Below are 22314 nucleotides of genomic sequence, written 5' to 3'. Positions count from 1 at the left end.
TTTATATAATATTTATTAGATTAAATTTAATATTTATTTGTATTTAATATTTAATATTTGTATTTAAGATTGAATTTAATATTCATTAAATTAAATTTAATATTTATTAGATTAAAAATAAGTTTTTTAAGCAGCAAAAATAATTTTAAATTTCCTGTTTTTTTTCACCTTTCTATGATGCGTACTAATGAAATATATTATCAATTATTTGCAGGTTAATAAAATATCGTCAATGTACACGGAGAGATGAATTATTCATATTACATGGACATATGGAGGCCACTTGAGGTCATTTTGTGGAGCCTAGTATCATATGGCTCGTTGGTCTAGGGGTATGATTCTCGCTTCGGGTGCGAGAGGTCCCGGGTTCAAATCCCGGACGAGCCCGTGGTACTTATTTTTTGCGTTGTATATCAACATCTCACTTTTTTATTTAAAAAAACACTGATAATACAGAATACTATTGCTATACATGTATCACATAAAATTCGTGCACAAATAAAAAACTTGTAAATCGTATTTATATTTCAAGTCGTATTTAATAAAGACAAATTCAGAAATTCGAAAGGAGCAGGATGTGTACATTTGAGTACATTACGTACACTGACATGCACCTGGCAGCTGGTTGCAACATGTCGCTCACGTGGAATCCTTCAAAGAAACATAGTGAACGTGAAAGGTGATGTGATAACAATAATTCGGATAATAACAAAGAAATATCTTTAAATTAATATATCTTTTTTTAATTTTTATACGAGCAAATAATATTTCTTTAGCCCGCAAAAGTGCATTGCGATGTGCATTATCTAACCTATAAAATTGATTCGAGCAAAAATTTGATATTTAATGTCGGAATTTACAGGTAATGTGATAACGGTAATTTGATAACAGAGAAATACCTTTAAATTAATGTATTCTTTTTACATTTTTATACGAGCAAATAATATTTCTTTAGCCCGCAAAAGTGCATTGCGATGTATCGATGTATACATTGCCTAACCTATAAAATTGATTCTAGCAAAAATTTGATATTTAATATCAGAGTTGAATTTACGGATTAAACATACAGGTCAGTGAAATTGCGACCCTCTCAGAGTAATTCCCCCTCTCTCTCTACGAGAGATTTTTTCTTGGAGAAGTATCCAAAATGATCTCTTAATTTCTGGAACAAATATTTGACATATTTTGCTTTTGCAGTCACAAAGTTCAAATTCGTCGTTGTTTGACGTGTTTTTTATTTGACAGGTGGATATGCATCTATCCCATATATCTGAACAGCAAGAGAAGCTTGGCGGGCGGGCGGAAGTTGGCCAAGGACAAGTGCGTGGAGAATCCAACGCATCAGGAAATACGGGACGTCCTGCTGGCGGCGGGCCTGAACGTCGGCGTCGAGAATAAGCTGCATCCGAAGGAGCGTAGCAAGGAACCCCTGTTCCGCGGTCGTATCCGCGTGCAGCTGAAGAACGACGACGGCACGCCGGTACGACCCGAGTTTCCCTCCAGGGATTCCCTGCTGGAGTACGTCGGCTCGACAATTTTGAAGCTGAAGACTCGCCAGGGTAAGCAGAGCTCCAGCGAGCAGGCGTCGCAGCCGTCCACGTCGACTTCAAAGAAAGGGAAAGGCAAGGGAAGGAGATAAAAAGGAAGGAAGCAGAGAAGTGAGAGTTAAGAGAGTGAATTTTTATTTATATATATTTTACATTCTATAAAACATTTGTATTTATATACCTACATATATATGCTCATATTTAGATTATATTTAGATTCTATACTCTTTCACACAAGAGATAAGATGGGAATTAATATAATACTATAATTGAAGTATGTATCTTCGAAATGGATTACAATTATCTCATAAACTTTTCAATTTTATAAACTTCTTTACTCATAATCTCCAACTCCCTGATCAAACTTTTAAAACTGAGGGTATATATGAGATGAGGTTTGCGAGATCGATACATACGTTATATATTCAGGGAATTAATTACTACGATACTTTTATATCTCTGGTTAAAAGTTTGAGTAAAGATAATCTTTCAACGAGTCCTATTCTTTTGATTTTTAAATTTAAATTGAAACTCAAAGTGGCACAAAACGATAAACATCTGTATTGTATGTGCATATTTAGTTGATTTGAAATAGACTAATTAAAATGGATTAATGAATAAATTAACGTTCATCATTTTGTAGGAATGTATAATTAACACTGCTTGTTAAGAAAAAAATTTAATAATCATTACAATTTGCTTGCTGTACAAATATGACAATAACATCAAAAAATTAAGTTTATAATTTGAATAGATTAGGTGTATGTGTGTGTACAATGTATTTAATTTGTCCTGCTTATAACTTATCGTTTCAATTCTTCTCGGTACTCTTGTCTTCTTTAGCAATGCTGTTTGAATTGATGACAGATTTTTCTGTCCCATCATTGGAAAGTGTTGTTCTGTCAGCTCCGCTTCTTTGTTCACCATTTGCGTTTTTCTTGCAAAAGTATGAATTAGACGCGGCAGTCATCGGGTCTGATGTATCTTGCGTGTAAGGCGGTACAGTTTGAAGAACGTATCCATTAGGTTGGAACAAGCCCAACAAAGGACTGTAATAACTATATTGATATGGCACATTCTGATATTGCAATGGTTGGTACAATGCGGATGTAAGGTATGTCCCTGGATACTGCGGTGAATCAGTTAATCCGACATTTTGCTCGGCAGGTTTATCCTGGAAGAGACAAAGTTCAATTCATAATTTTTCTTTTGTTACAAAAGTCAGTTCATTGCTTAGTCAGCTATACGATGCATTCAACAATTTCAGCAATCAAACAATTATTTGTAACGCATGTCACAACTTGATATGAATGTTAATTTACGGAATGTTGCAATTTCTTCTTGAATGTCAACATGTTCTTCATTACTTCATTATTGCCAAGAAAAAGTTTACGTAAGAATTTATATTTAAATAAAATTCACGAATTATGCAATATCATATCTATATTATTGGGAAACTTACTGCATTACTTCTGGCGGTAGGAAAATTGGCAGTAGTAGAATCATCATTTTCACACGATTGACCAATCGACGTATCTGATCCGTCCTGTGGGAATTAATAGAAAAAGATTTAATTGCAGCGTTCATATAGTTTTCGTTTTAACTTGTTGTCACACACATATATCTATTAGGAGCGTTCGATTATTTTTTTTAGTACACTTCGGATTTGAAGGTGTATTACACAATAATGTATTTAATGTATGTGATAATCTGAAAGGTGATACACATAGATATTTGTATGTAGGATTTTTACTCAGATTGAATATAACATAGCGTCTGTCAAGTTTTATCGTACTGGCTGCAAATTATCTTGTTAAACGCTACTTACATTGGCACTTCTGACGATACCATGATGGTACATAGGTCGATGGTACGCACGAGGGTGTAATACATTGTGCAAGACGTGTGCGGGAAGTGTGGCCGCTCTGAGTAAAACGTGAGGCAATCCATGCGGATGAGGATGATGAACGATCGAGCCCAACAGCGGATCGTACACTCTGCTTGTCGGATAGGCAATAGCTGGATTCAACGCCCTTAAGGGAGACGCCAGAGTAAACTTCTCTACGCCCTCCATAGTCGGACCGACGTACGATGCGGAGTCTGATACCACATACGGAGAGTCGCATGTATTCCATGAAACGGGGCTGCTTAACGGTAGATTGTGAAATCCGTCTTCGGGGTTACTTTCGTCAACCACGCCCGAAAACGAATTTGTCGCAGATTCGGCGCTATCGCGAGTCGCATTGAACATCTTGACAAAATGAGAGTGACCAGCCGCTGGTCCTCCATTGATAAAATATTGTGCCACTTTCTCGGCATCTCCTACAAGGTAATTCGACAGTCCTTATTTCAGACATCCCGCTGTTAAAAAGCCTAAAAGATGTCTTGGTTTTCGCAGCGTTTCATAAAGTAAAAACGTTTTTTAAAATATACCTTTTGGAGCTTTAGAATCCTCGAATTTGGATATTAATCAGTTCTTTATGAATAAATAAAATTACACTTTATAATGTTAATATAAAACTTTGTGAAATTATTTTCAGAAGAAAAATTTTCGAAAAGTTGTGACTATGGAGTATTTGAAATTCATGGAGAGGCATATGCGGCATTTTCTGAAAGCCACATCTTTCCGAAGGGACTTTCGAAATATTTTAGTCGATAGAAAGTTAAAGTGTTTTATACAACTACAATATTATCTTACCCGGTCTGAGACGACGCCTGTATTTGAAAATAGAACGCACGTCTCGCTCCTCATCTGTCAGATCCTCGGAAAGCATATTCAGTTCGATAGCTTCAATATCCCTTTGCACGCGCTGTATGCATTCTGCACCTGAGACTGTACGATATTGTTGAGTTAAAACGTGAAACCTTTTGGACAATCGTTTTAGCAATTTGTTCACATGAAAGATATATTCGTAAATGTATGATAATACCTTTGTCACTGTCATCAGCAAAATTGCATTCACAGTGGCCGTTCGCAAATACCGCGGAAGCGTTACATTGTATGCATAACAAATTGCAAGTTTCGGCGTCGTTTGCGTTTAATAAAATGCCATGAATTGTCGCTGCAAGCACACGTTACGAAATAGGATTAATTGTGTAGTAATGTATACATTATTAATAATACTCAATCTTTTAGAACTATCTCTTTTTTAATGTGTAACATCAAAAGAGAGAATTTAAGCGTATTTAAAACTTATTCTCAAAAGAATACGTTTTTCTTTCATTATTCGCGATGATCCCTAATAAAAAAAAAATACAATTCTTTAATTGTATGGATAATTAAATGAAAATTTTACATTTTTATCTTGAATAATTAATTTTATGTAAAACAATTCATGTTTCGCTCACGTTACTGTTTGCATTATATAGCAAAAGTATTAATCGTTAATATACAGTCGTGATAAAATTATTAAAATGTAATTAAATATTAATATTATTATGAAAATTTGATTGAATATTAATTGAAAAGTCTTTCATACGAACCAGCAGAGCACAGAATTAATAACAAAATTCGATGTCGATTGATCATATCGGCCGATGAATAACGAAAGTCCAATTAAAAATTTTTAGTCAGATACAAGTCGCGATCCTGCACTGTACTGCTATAACGGTAGGTGTGCCTTAATTTATAATCGTTTACAATTGCACAATTTGCGGGTATATGCATTCCTCAAACTGCTTTTCTGACACCTTCGATAATGCAATTTTCGCATTTTAATTTACCGAATGTATTTCAAGTTGCATAATGTCACACCGGCGACCTACCTATCATGTGTCACAATCTGTCGGTATTTTCGGCAAAGATATTCGGGGAACGATTGCGATAATGCATTTGATTTCGCTGCACTTTAAAGTTTTCTTTTCGTTGCAGCTTTATAAATATCGCTTGTTACGAGAAACGCGAATTAAACAATTTACAATCCGTAGAATTTTTATGCAAGTTGACATACTTATGACTTAAAAATCGAGTTACATAATTAAAATATAATTTTAGCGCGATAATAAATTTCGAACAATTTTGAATAGTTAATAATGTATTTTTTTTAATGAAAAAAAAAATTATTTATTATGACGATGCTCTCAAATTATTGGTTGAGTTAATGTTTAATGAGAAAAAGAAGAAAATCTTCACCGTGACTTAATTGAAATATATTTTTAGCGCGATAATTTCGAACGATTTTAAATAGTTAATGTATTTTCTTTGAATGAAAAAAATTATTTATTATGACAATTCTTTCAAATTATTAGTTGAGTTAAGGTTTAACGAGTAAAAGAAAAAAACCTTCACCGTGACAATGCTCTCACGCATTGCCGTGACCAGGATTCGAACCTGGGTTACTACGGCCACAACGTAGGGTCCTAACCACTAGACGATCACGGCTATTGAAGGTCGTGTAAAACAGTTGCCTTTTTAAGGTTAAAAATGCCGTGACGTGTATATACCACACTCGACGCGACGCGAGCGGCGAGACGCGAGACCATATGTACACAGTGTCTTCTGATACTCGTAAACACACGCTTTATGTAATTGTAAGACAAATTATGTCAGCTCTTTCACGGATAATTGGGAATAATAACGCAGGTAATAAGGTCAGACCGTTCAGAAACCTCATATACGGCAGAATTTATCGGAAATTTCATTTGAAATTCCATTGGACATTTTGTTAAGAAATTTATCGGAAATCATTGTTCGCATAACCGCTTTTTTCGCGTGTACTGCAATTGCGAAGTGAAATATATGAGAGATCGCATAATATTGTCATCGTGATCGATATACTGTCCCTCCAAATACCATCGATTGCTATTTTATCAAAAGAATTTTATTTTAATCCCGTAAATTTTAAATAACATTGGCATATCTCTCTCTCTCTCTCTCTCTCTCTCTTTCAGAGATCGCGTCCTAATTAATTATAGTATCCTGTATTTTTTACGTGCGATCCTGGAGAGACAATTGTTCTAAAATTTCTGAACCCAATTTACACAGTGTTAAAGAAACATAAAGTTAGAAACCGACGAAATTCTCAATTTAAATTTCGAACATTGCAATTGCGTTAATAAACAAATCCGCAGTTTTAATTTGTGTTATATATTTTTTATGGTTTATTACAATTTTTTAATCTTTTGTTTTAACTTTAAACTTAGCTGTGATTCGAATTTCAAAAAATGTCAAAGTAAATTATAGGAATTTTTAGAATCATATAACTTTTGAAAGTTTTATTAGTACGCCATAGCAAAATTCTTGTAATATTTCGTCGATTTTTTTAAATTAAAAATTTAGATTTATCGATGATTGGTAAACTCATTGGTAATTTTATCGATGTACGTATGTACCCTATTATGCAATTACCTACATCAAAAATTTTCAACCGTCGGTATTTTAACTGCAAGAATTAAAACTTTCGATAATTGTGAAAATTTAAACTCTTGGGGACATTTACACAGTGTTGAAGAAACATAAAGTTAGAAATCGACGAAATTCTCAATTTAAATTTCGGACATTGCAATTTGAAATGCTTTATTGCATAATTTTTTAAATTATCTAATATTATCAATAATAAAACCAATATGATCATTATACATGAGTATACACACTCACGTTCATGAATATCCAAATACGATGCGCATATCTCGAGTATGAATGCTCATAATTGATGCAACTTTGCATTTATGTCGCCGAGAATGTATGTATTATACATGCACCATACACCAATCGCGCTCAGACTTGTATCGATCTACCGGTTAGACGCGGTTAGTATTTTCAGAAGAATCTCAGTAATCTTTTACGCATATTTTTACGTAATTGATGATTCTCTGTGGCAGCGCTATAATAGCTCTGTAACTTTTATATTACGGATAATTTTACCTACCAACAATTAAAATATTTCATTCCGAACATTGGATAATTCTATCTCAATCGCTGTTTATTTTAATCTCTAAATTTTGTTCTTATATATTTGATTATATTTTATAATATTATTATATGACTGTATTTATCTATACATATTATTCATATATATGTGATATACAAATCTAGTTGCCAGTGTAATTATATTATGTAAATTACATTATATAGCTTTCAAACAGAGTCAGAATTGCATAGTGCATCAAAGCATGTATAATTTGTACGCCGTGAGTTCTGTTTTGCTCTAATACGAGTTATACACGGAAAGTGTCAAATTTTGAAAATCTCGTTAAGATAGATTGGTCCCATCACTGCGCGTCCGCATTTGGCTTAAAGTTATTTATGTTTGAAAATCTCATTAACTGTAATATATATGATTTGAGCACTATATGTATAAATTCCATTGCCCCCAATATATGAGCTGCGTTAAATGTCTCAAATTTTAGAAAATGTTTATAGAACAGGCGGATTTAATTAACGATATGATTAAATACTATTTTCAGTTCCAAACGGGAATAATTAATTCTCGGAGATCACGAAAAGCGGTTCGACTGAATTCATGCTGCAGGCACCGATTGTGTCGACGCCAGAAATGATCGCCGTAATGGTATATCGCGGGGGTACGTTCCTGGATTCGCGTCGTGGCATCGTGTGGCATCGCAGAACTGCCGAGCCACCACTTGCTCCCTCATGCTTTCCCGATCACGAGAGTCTCCGGGAGAGCCTATCCCAACCAAGCCGATACAGGAGAATCCGACGTGTCGTCTTATATTCATGCCCCTCTCTCTTTCTCTCCCGATCCCGTCCGTCGCCGTCCGTCATCTGGAGTGCGTCGCATTCTAGGATCGCGATTTGGAGAGAGACTCGAGGATACGCAATGCAAAAGGATCTGTACAGCGAGTCCTTCCCGAGGGAAGGAGCCGCGAAGGTTACTGTAGCGTCATTCTATGACACTGCGAGTTCGGATCCATCGATCGTCCTGGAGAGAATTCGAATCTATGACGCAAGTCGGGAAGCTGGGAGAAATCTTTAGATTGTACAGAGTGTCCCGGAATCACATCAGCAGATTCTTCTGGTAAGAATTACTTTTTCTTAGATATCTTCCTTCAATGTGCACCATGCCGAGAACATTATTTAGCTGTTCATATATCGTTCAGATTTTTCAATTTATAATTAAGCTGCTCTTTTCTTTGCTTTATAACTAAGCTCCCTATTAATAAATTTCTATTTAATTCGTATAAAATTTATTGAAGAATTTATGACTCCCTCATTTTTCATCTGAAGCTTAAAGATCCTTCTTTTTGAGCATTAATAATTCGAAGGCTATCCATTTATGACACTTTGACATTTTTACCAAGGAAAAATCGATTTTATGCGAATCAGAACGTAGTGAAATAGACACCCAGTGATTTCGAGACACTCTGTATAACCTAGTTTCTTTCCTTTCGTTCCAGACGTTCATCAGGACGGCCTTTCGATTTGTTTCTTTTCTTCGCTTTTCCCTTCACTCAAACCACAAATTACAACGGGGAGATTATCGAGGAATTCGCTATCCTCTTTCTCGTTCGAGACGTAAGTAACCGGTTGTGTACAGAACAGGAAAATCAAACAAAAAAGCATTCAAGAGCGCATCTATCTTTCTGTTACTTGATTAATGTAAATTCATAATACGTGACCAAACTTCCCTTTTCTTACGTAATAATTTTTAAATCAAATTGATACGAAACAGGTCGATATCTCAAAAAGAAAAATCGTATTTTTTAATAATTTTTTTTTTATAAACGTGTTATCGATCGCATGTACAAAAGTGCAAGTTGACGATAAGGCATTTTTTTTTCGTACCGCTTTATTTAATTCCTTATTTCATTGCATTTTTCTCGAAGTCTTTTACCAATTTATCGATCCGTTTCACGCACTCGGTAGAGTTTTTGTGATCAATATCGTAAACCTGATAAGCAATTAAATTGTTAGAATTATAAGCTGCAGGTTTTTTTTTTATAAATACAGGAGAAATTCTTATACTTTTTTCGTAAAATCGCTTTTCAGCTTTTTATCCTGGAATATCATTTTCTCGCCGGTCCGCAAATTGTCGAACACTTTTGAGCGCAACGGTCCAAATTTCTTTTGAAATTTCTTCGTGTCGCCCGCGCATTCCGCCTCCAGACTTTGTATTTCAGCGTGTATCTTTCGTTCATTCGAGCCCAATTGATCCACTTTCTTGTTGAACTTCTTAATGTCACTGTACGCGCCCTGATAATCCTTTTTCGTTTTTGCCCGCAGTTCTTCAATAAGCTAAACATTACATCGGAAAAACGGTCCAACTTCGCGGTTGTTGCCATGTCCATTAAATTCTTTTACGAGTTTGCGAGAAATATTTCAGTGCTAATGACAGTGATAATGACGCTAAAGAGATAGAACGCATCAATCACCTTTTCGATTCCCGTGTTTACTGTATTTCTGAGTTGATCTGACGCGTTTGGAAACTTATTGAACATCTCGTCAACCCGCGTTCGATTAGTTTTAATCCACGTGTCAAGCTTGACGTCAATCTTGTTGTCATCGTAGTCTATCAAGAACGTATCCTCGTTCGTAACATTATCCTGCACTCTCGCCAACACTTCGGAGCTCCAATGTAAAACGCGATCTCTCTCCTCCAGGAGACCTTCCCACGTTTCAGGCATCCTGCCCATAGTTTGTCCCATTTTGCAAGAAGCTAATAGTATAATAGTAAAATGGAGTCCCATTTTGCAAGAAGCTAATAGTAAAATGGAAATCCAGTGAAATGTACCCGTATATTTTAGCGATATCTTTAAGTTTTCAAGTATACAAAAAAGCTAGATTGTCACATCCCGTTATCTAATTCCTAATTAATTCCTCACAGGAAATTGTAGAAATAACCAAGTCAGTAACACTTTCGGCCGTTTTTAAGGACTGAAATTTTCATCGTATTACCTTTTATTAATGCGATCTCTTGAAAAATTTAAATAAGTCGTTTTAATGGATTTTAAATTTCAAATTTATTAAATTTTCTGTGAAGATTTTCGCGGCCGAAATAGCATTTGGTTCGTGTAACGAGAAATTTACGAGGAATATCTTTGTACTGTTGAACAGTTGAAAATTTTGACAGCTCGAAATGTTAGCGATTGCAATTTGATTAGAAAAACCTATTTGACGTTTGCTCTGCTACGCCAAATATACCGCGCTCTTTTGTCCGCCGCGCCGTGTGTTTTATACACGTTGTATGCACGATGTACATACATACAGCGAAATTTAAACGTCGACAATTGAAAATACTATGGCAGAGCGTGCTATTTATTTAAATAAATATTAAATAAATACACTTCTCTCAATTATTCTCTACAAGGATCAAATATTGTCCGCAACGATGCGCCAGGAATTTATTCCTTCGTAATCATACATTTACAGGAATCGCGTCTTTCACGCGTGTTAAATTCCAAATAACGTTCGAGCATCTCTCTCTCTCTCTTTTTCCTCTTTTTACTTTTCATAAAATCGTCTCGCTTCGTTATTCGCAACTACTCGTTTTGTCGCCTCGTACGATAGCGCCACGCGGCGGCAGTGCGTCGCGACGCTCGCGCGAGGCGCTATTGATAAAAATTCTCCTTCCGGGAAATACGGAAAATACCGCGGTTGCCGCGGCCGCGCGAAATTACGCGGAAAACGAGCCGTTCGCGTTCTTTCACAGCCGGCTGAATGCGCGTCGCGAGGGGGGCTCGTTTGTTCGCGGAGAGACGCGCGGAGCCGCGCGCCACGTCGTTGTAACGGCGCGAATAGCGGAGGTGTCGGCGCTTTCGTATTCGAAGCGCGCTATTTTGCCCCCGTTGCGTTCTCATCGCGCGTAGAAAAAGGAACTGGGACGGATGTCCGCCTGTCGGCGGAGCCCGCGGGATTGAATCGCGCGGCAGCGCGCGCGAGCAGCCTCGCACTCCGCCTCGTCGAGGTGTCAATTCAAAAGCGGCCGTAATCTCCGCTCGGCGCGGCCAATAATCGGCTTATTGATTTTGATTTGTGCCCGCGTAACGTGCACGAAGGCCCGCATCTGACCGAGCGACGCGCACGCGGTGCGGAATCGAGAATACGCGGGTCGAAGAAATAGCCTTCTCGTCGAGGTGAACAACGCGAACTTTCTAATTGTAGGATTCAATAATATCAGACCCGTCGAAAGAGTGAATGAATAAAAATAATATGCGAGTGAAATCTCTCTAACTGTATGCGAAATAATTTCGTAGGTTTGATCTCTTTTCATTCGACATGCATGCTTTTATTTACTGCTACTACTGCACGAATGTATATAAGTTTCGAAGATGAGGATTAATAACACACTGCTTACTAAATAATTCATGGCGTACGTAATGCGTTTGTCTTGTAATCGAAATATTCTGTTTTTACTTTCGCATAAACTATACTGCCGTTACGAAGAGGCATAATTAAGCACATATACGTAGTTGTAACATTTATGAAAAGCATATCGAACGTAATTCAGTTTAGGAAGATCACTTTTTTTGAGCTTTGTGCTAAATATATTAATATTAATAAGTAAATTCGGTAAAGTTACTATCATTTGTTAAACAGATCATCGAAATTCAAAGCGCGTCGAAACGCAGCTGATGGAACCGACGATAAACGCGATCCGCGAAGCAGCAAGTAACGATCCGCGATATCCCCGCCGAATAGAATATAGACTTCGTGAAGTATTTCACGATAGAATTTTTCTCTTTCCTCGAAAGTATACGTTCGCGCGAAACAGCTTTTCCAACTTTTAACGCGTTACACGACCGAGGAAGTTTATCAACGTCAGCAGTTAAGAGTTAATCCACGCGACGTTCGGTCCTCGGGGAGCGGAGGAGGGAGAGGAAGGACAGGGCGGATAGGGGGATCGGCGCTGACGGGGCGATAAACGGCCATCTTTATGCCCGATATGACGATGAGGGAGAGAATTTGCGTTTCATGGAATTATAAAGTAATGCCCGCGCGCGCGGCATTGAAAGAAAAATACCCTCTCGCTGTGCCGTGGCGCCGAAGTTTCCGCCGCGCGCGGCAACTGGTTGACGCTTTTAACGATCTCGGCGACTCTTGTCCGCGAGCTCGCGCGAAAATCTGTCCCTCCTCCCTCCTGCCGCCCCTTCGTGCACCCCGTTGCCCATTTTCCCTCTCCTCCATCGCGCCCGCCAGTTATGTTATATTATAACGTTATACGATGGCGTTCTCGCTTTATGGTGCCGTTCGAGCGTTCAAATTGAACTAAAAATAGTCCGCTTTGCGCGCGCCATCGATGCCACCTGAACTACTCGTGCGTGCACGAAGGTGGCCTCCGTCGCGTCGAGTACGCGCGGGATACGTACACTTCAGCCTGGCTGGCTGCTTCTTTTGAAGCGGCCGGGGGAAGAGAGAAAGAGAGAGCGAGAGAGAGAGAGAAGGAGTGACTCGCCTTGTGAATCGCGTATATGTATGCTCCCACATGCATGCATAAATCGCGCGCGTCGCGGCTTTTTACGGCCTGACCTATCTTCCGCCCACGTTAAATGTCTCTCTCGTTTTTTGCGGGATGCACTCGATCATCCCTGGGAATCGCTCCGGCGCGGCGCGGCGGCGGCCGGCTTCGCCGCTCCGATATTAAAGCCGCGAGTGCAACAAATGCGACGGATGTATCAGTAGTCTGTATAGGGCTGTAGGACACTTTAACTTTAATCGGTAATTTATGATCGTATAATCTACGATTCTCGCGCGCGTGTACAATCGGTATTAATATACGCGCTCGCTGCGATTTCTCGCGCGTTTATCCGCCGCCGCAAGAGGGTTGTCCGACGGAGCGGCAATGTTAGATGCATTCCCGGCAAATTGCTGCACGTATCCCGCAACAGAATATCAGTGAGAGAGATAGATTCCGTTTCCGAAATTACGTTCCGCTATATCTATAATCGTTATGCAAGTGAATCCCGACACGTCGGCGAAATACCGTACGCATGGCGCTATACTATATTCGCGCTCTGCCTCTCGCATACGCGTCCCCTGCTCCCGAAATGGTGGCCATTTGATACTTTTTACGGGCGAGAACGAGCTCCACAAGCGAATGATCTTCATCCACCCGAGGCTGTACTCTGGGGGCTTGACAGTGAATACTCGGTTGAGGGCGATCGGTTCTTTCCACGTGATAGATCAAAACCGAATTCCCGCCGAATCGATGGGCGAGCGCCTAAGCCACGGGCCAGCTGGCACAAAAAGGGGACATTGCTTCCGGTTCCGTTCGCCGGGTCACTCAGAAAGAATTAACATGCATGCGCCAGTTCGTTCGTGCGCCGAAGACCGGTTTACATCGCCGCCTTACATAATTAAACGGACGCTCGAGGACGTCCATCCGGATCTAATTTCAGCAATTAAGCCGATCGCGCTCCGATGGACAGAGTGGACAAAATCACGCGAATAGCGATAGCGAACACTTCAAACTTTTAACCGCGACGTGCGCGCCGGCGTGTCCGTATTCAATTACCGTCGAAATCCCTTGTCGTCGGGCATTAAAGCCAGGTCTAATCCTAGGAATACGAGGGGGGATATGCGAGACAAGGACGGTTCTCGACTCGGTGTTAAGCTTCGCGGGGATACTCTCTTTGGGGTAACGGTAATCGATGAAAAAAAAAGCTAAAACGGTAACAATGGCGATGCTGCACTTGGAGTAGGTAAAGGTCGGAACAGTGGCGCGCTTAGGATGTTTTATAAACGAGGGGAAAGAAGGTGGAAATGTGATTTAATTACATTTACATTTTTTTAGAAAAAAAAAATATAATCCTTATTTTTCAGAAAGTATGAAATACTTTCTGCAGGATTAATGTAAATTTATATAAAAAGCATCTCTCTCTCTCTCTCTCTCTCTCTCTCTCTCTCTCTGTTATTGCCGAGTAGAACTGATGGGATTATCGTGAAATATTATGGTTTCTTGCAACGTAACAAATTTCTCTCTGCTATGTATAAAAAAGATTAATTTATAAAATTGAGCGGTACAGAGAAAATTTTATTTCTGATATTTTTAGAGTAATATTTTTTTTTTAATGAGATGCTAGAGTCTCAGACCTTGAGTATTCATTTTGACATCTAAGTTCTAAATAGATTGAACGTAATAAAAATTCCATCGACAGGTCACGCATCGTATTGTACGCACGAGATGGAGCGAATAGATCATTGATCCGCCATGAGCGTCTGGGAATCTTAGAAACTGAGGGATGAGGCATTTGGACGACGGAAATGGATTCCGGGCACGCGACCGCGAGGTAAATATTTCCAGAAACATTATCTTGAAATCCTAAAACTGCACTATCGTCAATTCGCTCTCTGGAGGACAATAAGGACATTCCCTTATTTCAACGAGCACTGCACTTCCGTACTCGCACTTCTTTCCATTTTTTATTCGATTTTATCGCTTTAAAACTTTTACATAGGTATAGGCATAAACTTACTATGCAAATATATATTTTTACGTATTTTAAAATTTAGTCACGACAAAAGTTTTCTTTCGAAACGGCCAAAATTGGAATTTTCTTTTCTCTCTCTCTCTTTTTCTCCGCTTTAACTTTAGTGCAAAAAGAGTGCGATAGGAAGTGCAGGCAAGGTGCGGTTATTTTCGCCCGGCCCGAGACGATACGTGGAAGCTATTGTTCGCGCGATCCTAGTTTGGCAGTGATCCTCGGTGTCAGCCGGTCTAATAAAAGCCAGGTCGTGCTTGCGAACGGAGTAGTCGATTGGACCCGATCGTGATTCATCCCCGCCGCTGCTGCAGCAGCAGCAGCTCTTCGGTCTGGAGAAAAAAGACCTCCATCACCGGTCGCCAGTCGTTGCTCTCTCGCGCAAAGTAGAGCGTTTTTTTCTTTTTTTTTTCGGTTTTAGGACAGTGATCTAAAGATTCGCGAGGGAATAAGCGATTCGCGGATAAATGCGGAGACAATAGTTATCAATAGCACTTCGTACGTCCCGTAACTCCGCTTGGACCGTGCCTCGCGTAGGGCTCTCTCGGGAGAGCCGTTCATCCGATGGCGGGCTGCCAAGCAGACACAATCCATACTATAAATACTGCTGCACATCACTGTCCCATCCTGGCGCATCGTATCTTACCGGTCTTCGTTCTGTTCCGTTATACGACTGCTTCCCTCCGGCTACTTTTCGCACGCGAGATTTCGCGTTCCGCGCGCTTCCTTAACATGATCAAAAACATCCTGACGATTTTAACACGCTGGATAAACGCTTGACTCATAAGCGCTCCAGCTCCAGCTGGAAAAAATCTCGCCCACCGACTATAACTCACCGCTTATTTTAACTGAGAATATTTTAACGAAAGTAGAATAGACTTTAATAAAAATGAATTTTAACGTGCAGACGCGTTTATTGGCGAAATATGATATGGAATTTTTATTCAAGATAGTGACAGAAAAAAAAATTGGAAAAAAATTAGCGAACAAAATAATTTATTTGCTGCAATTAAATGTATCATCCAGGATTAATTCCATAAAAATTTGTTTAATGAAGAGAGAAAATCGTCAGTTTTTAAAATTATTCAATAAATTATTAAAATCGATATTGGTAAATAAAAGTATTGTAAGTGATGGAAAAATTGTCAGAAAAACAGGATATGCACCTGCAGCGATTAATTTATTGTACATACGATGGTACATACGGTCGAAGGGATTTACGTTCGCCGTGAAAAATTTCGCGCGCGGCAACGTGTTAACGTAATCGTCGTGAAAACTACAAGCTTTGCGATCACTTTCGAAACGGGATAGATGTACAAATTCCTGTATTATGCCGCAGGACTCTCGGGCCAATGGCGGCCGTTTATTCGACTCGCGCCCAGACTGAAAGTGGTCGATATCGGTTTTCGGTGCGGAACAGTATCTCCGAAGAGACGGGACATCGCGAGCGAAATCAATCGTTTTAATACGACGCAAGTAAAAACATTAGCGGCTGAAAGAGGGAGAGATGAGAGAGAGAGAGAGAAGGAAAGGGGGTGTGCAGGGAAAGTGTGTGCAGCGGCGGGAAACGGAAGCGGGGTATAAAACGAATACACAGAAGAGGCAAGCTGGATGGAGAGGAGAAAAAAAAGAGGAGAGGAGAAAAATGGGAGAAGAAAAAGCAGTGGCGGAGAGTAACGTTTATTGGACGTTATTAAATATAATGCCGCGAGGCGTGTCCCCCTTCGGGAGAGTTTTCCAATAACTTCGTAATTTGCTAAAAGGATCCCAGCTACGGGACTTTTAAGATGTACCGCTTTCTTCCGCGATGTCTCCCGTCGCCGCGTCGGTCCACTATTTGTTTTCCAACGAGGTTTGTTACCAAGCCCTCCGAACAACGTAACGTTCATATGTTCTATTTTTTTTTATTTCTTCATTTCAAAGAGTTACAATTTTTTCACGGTACACGTTCGTGGCACTAATTCGTTTAGCACGTTGATCATATCTGGTTACCTTAATTCTTTCGAGTCTAACGGGACAATACGTACTGATGCTGAGAGGGATCTTATACAATAATAATAATTCAGTGTAATAATTATAATGCTATTATCGAATTGTACTATACCTATTCCGCCCGATCCGATTTGATTTAATAATTATACCGATTATCATAGCCGATCGCAATTGAGGATTTAAATAATTTCCGAGTAAAATATTGACGTCACGATGATAATATCGTGCAGGCTATTAACTTCCCTCGAATGTTCGTATTTAGCGAAAGATTAGGTACACGTGCAAGCGAAGTCCGCTGATGCTCCAACTAAGAGCCATGACGTGTCATCCTAATGGCAGCGTCGGCGAGTGAAATTTACTTGAAAATCGCGTTAGTCGCGAAGTTTCGGCCGTCTAGTATTTCCGGCGGAGATTATCACGAAAGGGACTCCGCGCTGCACGACGACGTGCTCTCAAATTGAATTGAGATTACGGCGGCACGCCCTGCTTCGTGCACGCGTACCCATCCTCCTCGAGGTGGCATGGCGGTTTCGTACGCGGAGATAATACGGCGATGCACCTCATCCCCAACGTCAAGTCCACTGAATACGACCACCAATCTTCGATGTGCGCGCTATTTCGGGTACGCTGTGCATTAAATTTTCCCGTCAAATTATTTCACGTGTACGGCCATTCCTTTCATTTTAACTTAATAATAATACAATACTTATAGTACAATACAATACTTATTACACAAAAATAAAAATGAAGTAGAGAGCTGCATTTCCAAAAATAAAAGAAACAATAATGCTGCATATAAGCATTTAAATCTATAGTAATATTAATAATACGTTTCACTGGATTGCGTAGTTTGATGTAACCTTTTGATAATATTTTTTTTGACGCAGTTTCGTGATAAATTTTTTACATTTTTTTTTTCATTGCCGCGACGCAGTACAAGCGCTAGCTTCGACATGGAAAGAGTTATGGGTTCGCCGTTATAGATAAGTGAGCGGTAATTATTCGCCGGAGCGTGTCTTACTCGAGGATACGAGGGTAGGTTGCAGGTAACGGGACGCGTTATGGAAGTTCGTGATCCGCCCCGGCTGCATCTAGATCGGTTATCACTTTGGAGGCTTAGCCAAGGATCCGTGCAAATTGAGCGCCGCGTATCCATCCCGTCTTAAGGTACCTCGTGTACCGCCTCTTTGAGATTCTGGAATTTGCGCTCTGCGGGGTGTGAGAGCAAGCGGATAAGTGGATATACCTCGACTTAATCGATTATCCATCCTGCCGTGCGACGAACGCACCCTCCCGGGATATTTGCGACACGTCGATGTGTTTACCTACACAACGCCGCGTTAGATTTAAAATTAGTTTTTCCACGACCGTCGCACCGCGACGCACTAATAGGGCCCTCCCCGATTTAGACCGCCTGCGGCCGCAACGATTAAACACCTCAATTTCCTTCCTTCCGTTCTCCCCTTTCCACCCATCTCATTTTTAATCCACGGTTCCATTTCCTGTTAGTAGCAAGTCACAAATTCCGGAAGAAGGTTGTGTACAGTGCGAGATATTACGGTTTAACGTTTAAATATATTAAGTCTCCAACGTCTCCAACCATTTTGCGTCACGTCGAGCAGCAGCGACTTTTCTCGCTTCCGACCCTCGTCTTTAGCTGAGAGCCTCTAAGCATTCGTGAAATGCGACAGACATGTTTCATATAGCCGGGAATTTCTTACAATCGATGACTTCTATATTACATTTCTTTTATTGAGAAAGTTTTGTTGTATTTATTATTATAGATCGCCGTGAAATTTCTTGAATATATACATATAAATTCAATTTCCATGCTATTTGCATCTATTAATTTTGATTGCTGTTGAATTTTTATCGTGCTGAGCTTAATTATTGCGATAACAAGGGAGACATTGTGATATCAAGGGAGGTCTCATCGTTAACCCACGAGGGGAAAATTCGACAGCAGGATCCGGGAATGCGTATAGCGAACGCGGAACAATGTGTGTGGCTGTACGCGTTTGCCATAAGTTCGGAGGATGCAGGCAAATTCCTCGACGGCGTTATCATTCCCGCACCTTTCCCGCCTCCTCCGCGGCGACTTTAGCTGAGCAAACGTGACTTCAAAGAACCCCTTCATTCTGAAGTGCTTCGCCGTAACTCTAAGCGTCGCGATATGAAAGAAGTGGAAAATTTGTTCACTGAAATATTCATCGACTCAGATTACATAACCCATTAAACTTTATTGTATAGAACGGGAAAAAATAAGTTTCTTGCCGAACATTCAGGTATTCGTTATATTCAGGTATTCTTTTTCTTAAAAATTTCTCGAGTAATTCTAGGTTATACAAAATACTTCTCTTTTATTAACATTTTATTTCTTATAAAGTAATACGGACATATTTTGATAGAAGGATAGACGTTGAATCTAATTGGTTCGATCAGCTCGCGTATATTGAAGTTTTTCAGCTGGAAAGTAATTTTTTTTCGGAATAACCCATTTTTGTCGCGTGTGCAATGACATGGATATTTATTGGTCGTATCCCCTAATTCGTTATTCGAGCGAAACTGAATGTACGCGATCGAACGAGCCGGAGGTCATGCCAGTGTCTGTATTATCGTCCTCGCGCGACTCTTGCGTAGATACGTAAGCATCGACGAAAATCCGACATTGTTCCCGCGTTACCGGAGGTGCAAATAGGCTAACTTTGAGCCAATAAACCAAGCGCGAAATAGCACGATATTCGACGGAGAGTCGCTTGGAATGCAAATTCACGCTCGGGCGACCGGAAGTCGAATGGAAAATTCTAATATAATGGTAACCACCAATCCCGTCATGCGCAGGTCTGTATTTGTTTAGCTAGGCGTGTAAGTGTTTTGCAACTATGAGGATTTCACGTTTGATTGTGAGGATGGATCAGAGGTAGAAGAGACAGAAATAACATTGCGATCAACTCCCTGACGCGAACACAATGTTTTCCTAGAATATAATTTCTTCCTTCATACGGAGATCGCGAGCGGTAATAGCATTTTCATGGGGAATCTCTGGAGATTGAAGATTACGATGTAGTTATCTCCCTTTAATCCAGTCCGGCTCCTCCCCCGCCGTCCACCATTGTCGCCGCCACCTTCGCGATCTACGTTGGATCTCTAGCTCTTCATTACGACGCGTCGCCTCGTGGGAACCATTCGTGCTTGTTAGGAAAACTGAAGATCACGGAGTGGCCCGCCATCAGAATGTCTCGGTTATACGAAACCTGCTTCGCAAGAGAAATAAGAAAAAACGTTAGAAAATAGCAAATCGTCAAGCATCATATGTGATATTTGTAGCATGTTAGTGAAAAAGATATCCTTTTGATGAGCTGTTTCCGAGAATCTTTCCAGTTCTGAAAAGTTCTTTAAAAATTCAGCGATTATCCGTTTATGGATTTTCCGGCCAAGCGAAGGAAGTTCTGAATAGTCGGATGACTCACGGAGAGAATTTTCTTTTAAAATTTACCCTGAAAATCGTATTAATCGTAGGACAATATAGTATTTCGATAAATTTTATGTGATTTTTTCTGTTTTTTTTTTACTGTGCACTATAATAAATTTGTTATATATTTAAAAAATAATAATATTATAAAAATCACAAAATTCATCGAAATACTATACTGTCCTACGATTAACATGATTTTCAGGTAAATTTTAATATAAAATTTTCTCCGTGTATATAGTTTAATGCATAATTGAGACATACGTTTTTAGATGACTGCTAGGAGAAATAATCGTGGTAGGGAAAAAAGGTCGCCTGATGAATACGATCATCGATGTAGACACGCGTGATTAGAGAACACGGTTAAGCCGATGGCACGGTGGCACGCAACCCCGACATTAAACGCCTCAATCGACGTTCGATGTTCCATCTAAGAGGTCTATTAGCGTCATCCACGACGGCCCCAGTTGGCCAAGACGGCGATCTCTATTTACCGGGAGGTAAATCTTCGAATGGCGATTGGTCGGCGATCGAGTTCTTTCTGGCATTGCGTCCCAAGATCATACGTTCTCCATCCTCTTTCGCTTGTCTCTCATTCGCGCGAGACAGCCTCCGATGCGCGTGATGTATTGTACTCGCGCGTTCGCTCCTTCGCCGTTTCTCTCTTCCACTTCACGCGGATCCTTAACTCTAAAATTAGCTTATCCCTCCGCTGCCTTCTCTTCTCCCTTTCTCTCTCTGTGTCTCTATCTTCCTTTCTCTCTCTCTCTCTCTTTCCTTCTCAAGATACGAAGTGCGCCTCGGCGTTGTTGTCCCCATCGTCCAACGTTCGTTCCGATCGAACGCGTTTGCAGTCTTGTCACGGTTCGTTGAGTAAATTCGAGAAGAGCCCCGATCGTTTCTCTTTCTCGTCCGATCTTCCCTTTTTAAACTTCCCGACGATTCGTCGTCGCGTCACGTAAGAAAGCACGGTTAACACGGCAGTGTCGCGAAAGTGAGAAGAAAGCGCGACTACGGCATCTGGAGTACCCGCCTTACTCGTTGCAAGCGTCATAAGGAGGCGAGACCCCGAGCTTCCGGCTGCTTGTTGACCGAGCGTCTTCAAGCTGGAGCTGGCAAAGAGAGCTTTCGGCCTGAGGGGGTGAGTACCCGTCGCCTTCATTCTTTGCATCACCGCGTCGCGTCTACTCTCACCGGTGGACCTTTACTAAGCTGCCTCCGAGTTTCCCCCCCCCCCCGATCGTGTTCCATTTCTCACTGTTACATGTATTCGCAATCAATCAAGCGAAGAGTTTAGTAACTGTTGCTAAGTTGTCTCCAATCGAGTTTCCTCACTTACGTGGACAAGTCGAGACGCCGTGAAGAAGAACTCGCGTTAGCTTCGGTGTAAACCATTTGGAAAAGTAGTGCCAGGAACATCGTTTCTTATTTCTATATATCTGATACTCCTGCAAAAATGCGACGCGACTTTATGTAAGGACCTGGAATAGGATCCCTTTGTGAAAATCTTTTGACTAGTTTATATTCGTCATTACGAAAATTTGAACAACAAGGAGGATTTACATTTTCTTGAAAGTTAAATAATGAAGTTATACAACCATATTCTCAAGAGAAATCTTTATTTTTAACTCGAAAAGTTGTATAAAAATTTAACTCTATTCTTTAGATATACATATAAGAAAAGTTTTTAAGGCTATGCAGCTTTTTTCGTAGTATTTCTAACTTCACTACTCTTCTCCTTCTGCTTGAGATAATCTTTAAAAAAAACCTTGAGATCATTTTTCAACATTGCTCAGTATCCATTAAATTTATTGAAACTATTTTTCTCTTTGAATTTTTGCGAACTTTTATTAGAAAATCATATATAACATATCTAAAAATTAATATTACAAGTGTGTCAACTTGTCTATATATAGAACTAAAAGC

The 22314-nt window shown here is 39.9% G+C and overlaps 4 protein-coding genes and 2 non-coding genes across 13 annotated transcripts in view; 3 read left to right on the top strand and 3 right to left on the bottom strand.

The window, feature by feature from the left end:
• Positions 1 to 315: 315 nt before the first annotated feature.
• Trnap-cgg lies at positions 316 to 387 on the top strand. Its single transcript has one exon. It is a non-coding gene; the product is annotated as a tRNA-Pro (tRNA).
• A 63-nt stretch (positions 388 to 450) lies between these two features.
• LOC105453589 (signal recognition particle 19 kDa protein) lies at positions 451 to 1872 on the top strand. Its single transcript, XM_011695675.1, has 2 exons — positions 451 to 679; positions 1246 to 1872. The coding sequence occupies exons 1-2, from the start codon at positions 576 to 578 to the stop codon at positions 1637 to 1639; spliced, it is 498 nt and encodes a 165-aa protein (XP_011693977.1). The 5' UTR covers positions 451 to 575; the 3' UTR covers positions 1640 to 1872.
• A 338-nt stretch (positions 1873 to 2210) lies between these two features.
• On the bottom strand, positions 2211 to 5176 carry LOC105453587. Of its 2 annotated transcripts, XM_011695674.1 has the most exons (7): positions 5031 to 5176; positions 4478 to 4609; positions 4246 to 4380; positions 3732 to 3869; positions 3376 to 3647; positions 3010 to 3093; positions 2211 to 2721 (listed from the first exon to the last, which is right to left on the bottom strand). In XM_011695674.1, the coding sequence occupies exons 1-7, from the start codon at positions 5074 to 5076 to the stop codon at positions 2359 to 2361; spliced, it is 1170 nt and encodes a 389-aa protein (XP_011693976.1). In that variant the 5' UTR covers positions 5077 to 5176; the 3' UTR covers positions 2211 to 2358. The 2 variants fall into 2 exon arrangements, with proteins under 2 accessions (XP_011693976.1, XP_011693975.1); XM_011695673.1 differs by lacking the exon at positions 3732 to 3869.
• Positions 5177 to 5856: 680 nt separating this feature from the next.
• On the bottom strand, positions 5857 to 5928 carry Trnah-gug. The gene has a single exon. It is a non-coding gene; the product is annotated as a tRNA-His (tRNA).
• A 2313-nt stretch (positions 5929 to 8241) lies between these two features.
• The window catches only part of LOC105453586 (poly(rC)-binding protein 3), a 98574-nt gene continuing 84501 nt past the window's right edge, over positions 8242 to 22314 (top strand). Inside the window, exons 1-3 of one of the 3 annotated variants that reach the window (XM_011695670.1) lie at positions 8242 to 8524; positions 8904 to 9021; positions 14601 to 14732. In XM_011695670.1, the coding sequence (XP_011693972.1) occupies positions 14707 to 14732 (26 nt within the window). In that variant the 5' untranslated portion in view covers positions 8242 to 8524; positions 8904 to 9021; positions 14601 to 14706. The remainder of the gene's footprint in view (positions 8525 to 8903; positions 9022 to 14600; positions 14733 to 22314) is intronic. The other 2 variants (XM_011695671.1, XM_011695672.1) reach the window with 2 other exon arrangements.
• On the bottom strand, positions 9186 to 10623 carry LOC105453584. Of its 5 annotated transcripts, XM_011695668.1 has the most exons (5): positions 10402 to 10618; positions 10238 to 10312; positions 9879 to 10162; positions 9472 to 9741; positions 9186 to 9397 (listed from the first exon to the last, which is right to left on the bottom strand). In XM_011695668.1, exons 3-5 carry the CDS (start codon positions 10149 to 10151, stop codon positions 9308 to 9310), a joined length of 633 nt encoding a protein of 210 aa, XP_011693970.1. In that variant the 5' UTR covers positions 10152 to 10162; positions 10238 to 10312; positions 10402 to 10618; the 3' UTR covers positions 9186 to 9307. The 5 variants fall into 5 exon arrangements, with proteins under 5 accessions (XP_011693970.1, XP_011693966.1, XP_011693968.1 ...); XM_011695664.1 differs by lacking the exon at positions 10238 to 10312 and having other exon boundaries at positions 9879 to 10204; positions 10402 to 10619; XM_011695666.1 differs by having other exon boundaries at positions 10238 to 10618.

This window comes from Wasmannia auropunctata, unplaced genomic scaffold, assembly GCF_000956235.1.
Source record: "Wasmannia auropunctata unplaced genomic scaffold, wasmannia.A_1.0 LD335998.1, whole genome shotgun sequence".
Lineage (NCBI taxonomy): Eukaryota > Metazoa > Arthropoda > Insecta > Hymenoptera > Formicidae > Wasmannia > Wasmannia auropunctata.
This window is presented reverse-complemented; position numbering and strand designations above follow the sequence as displayed.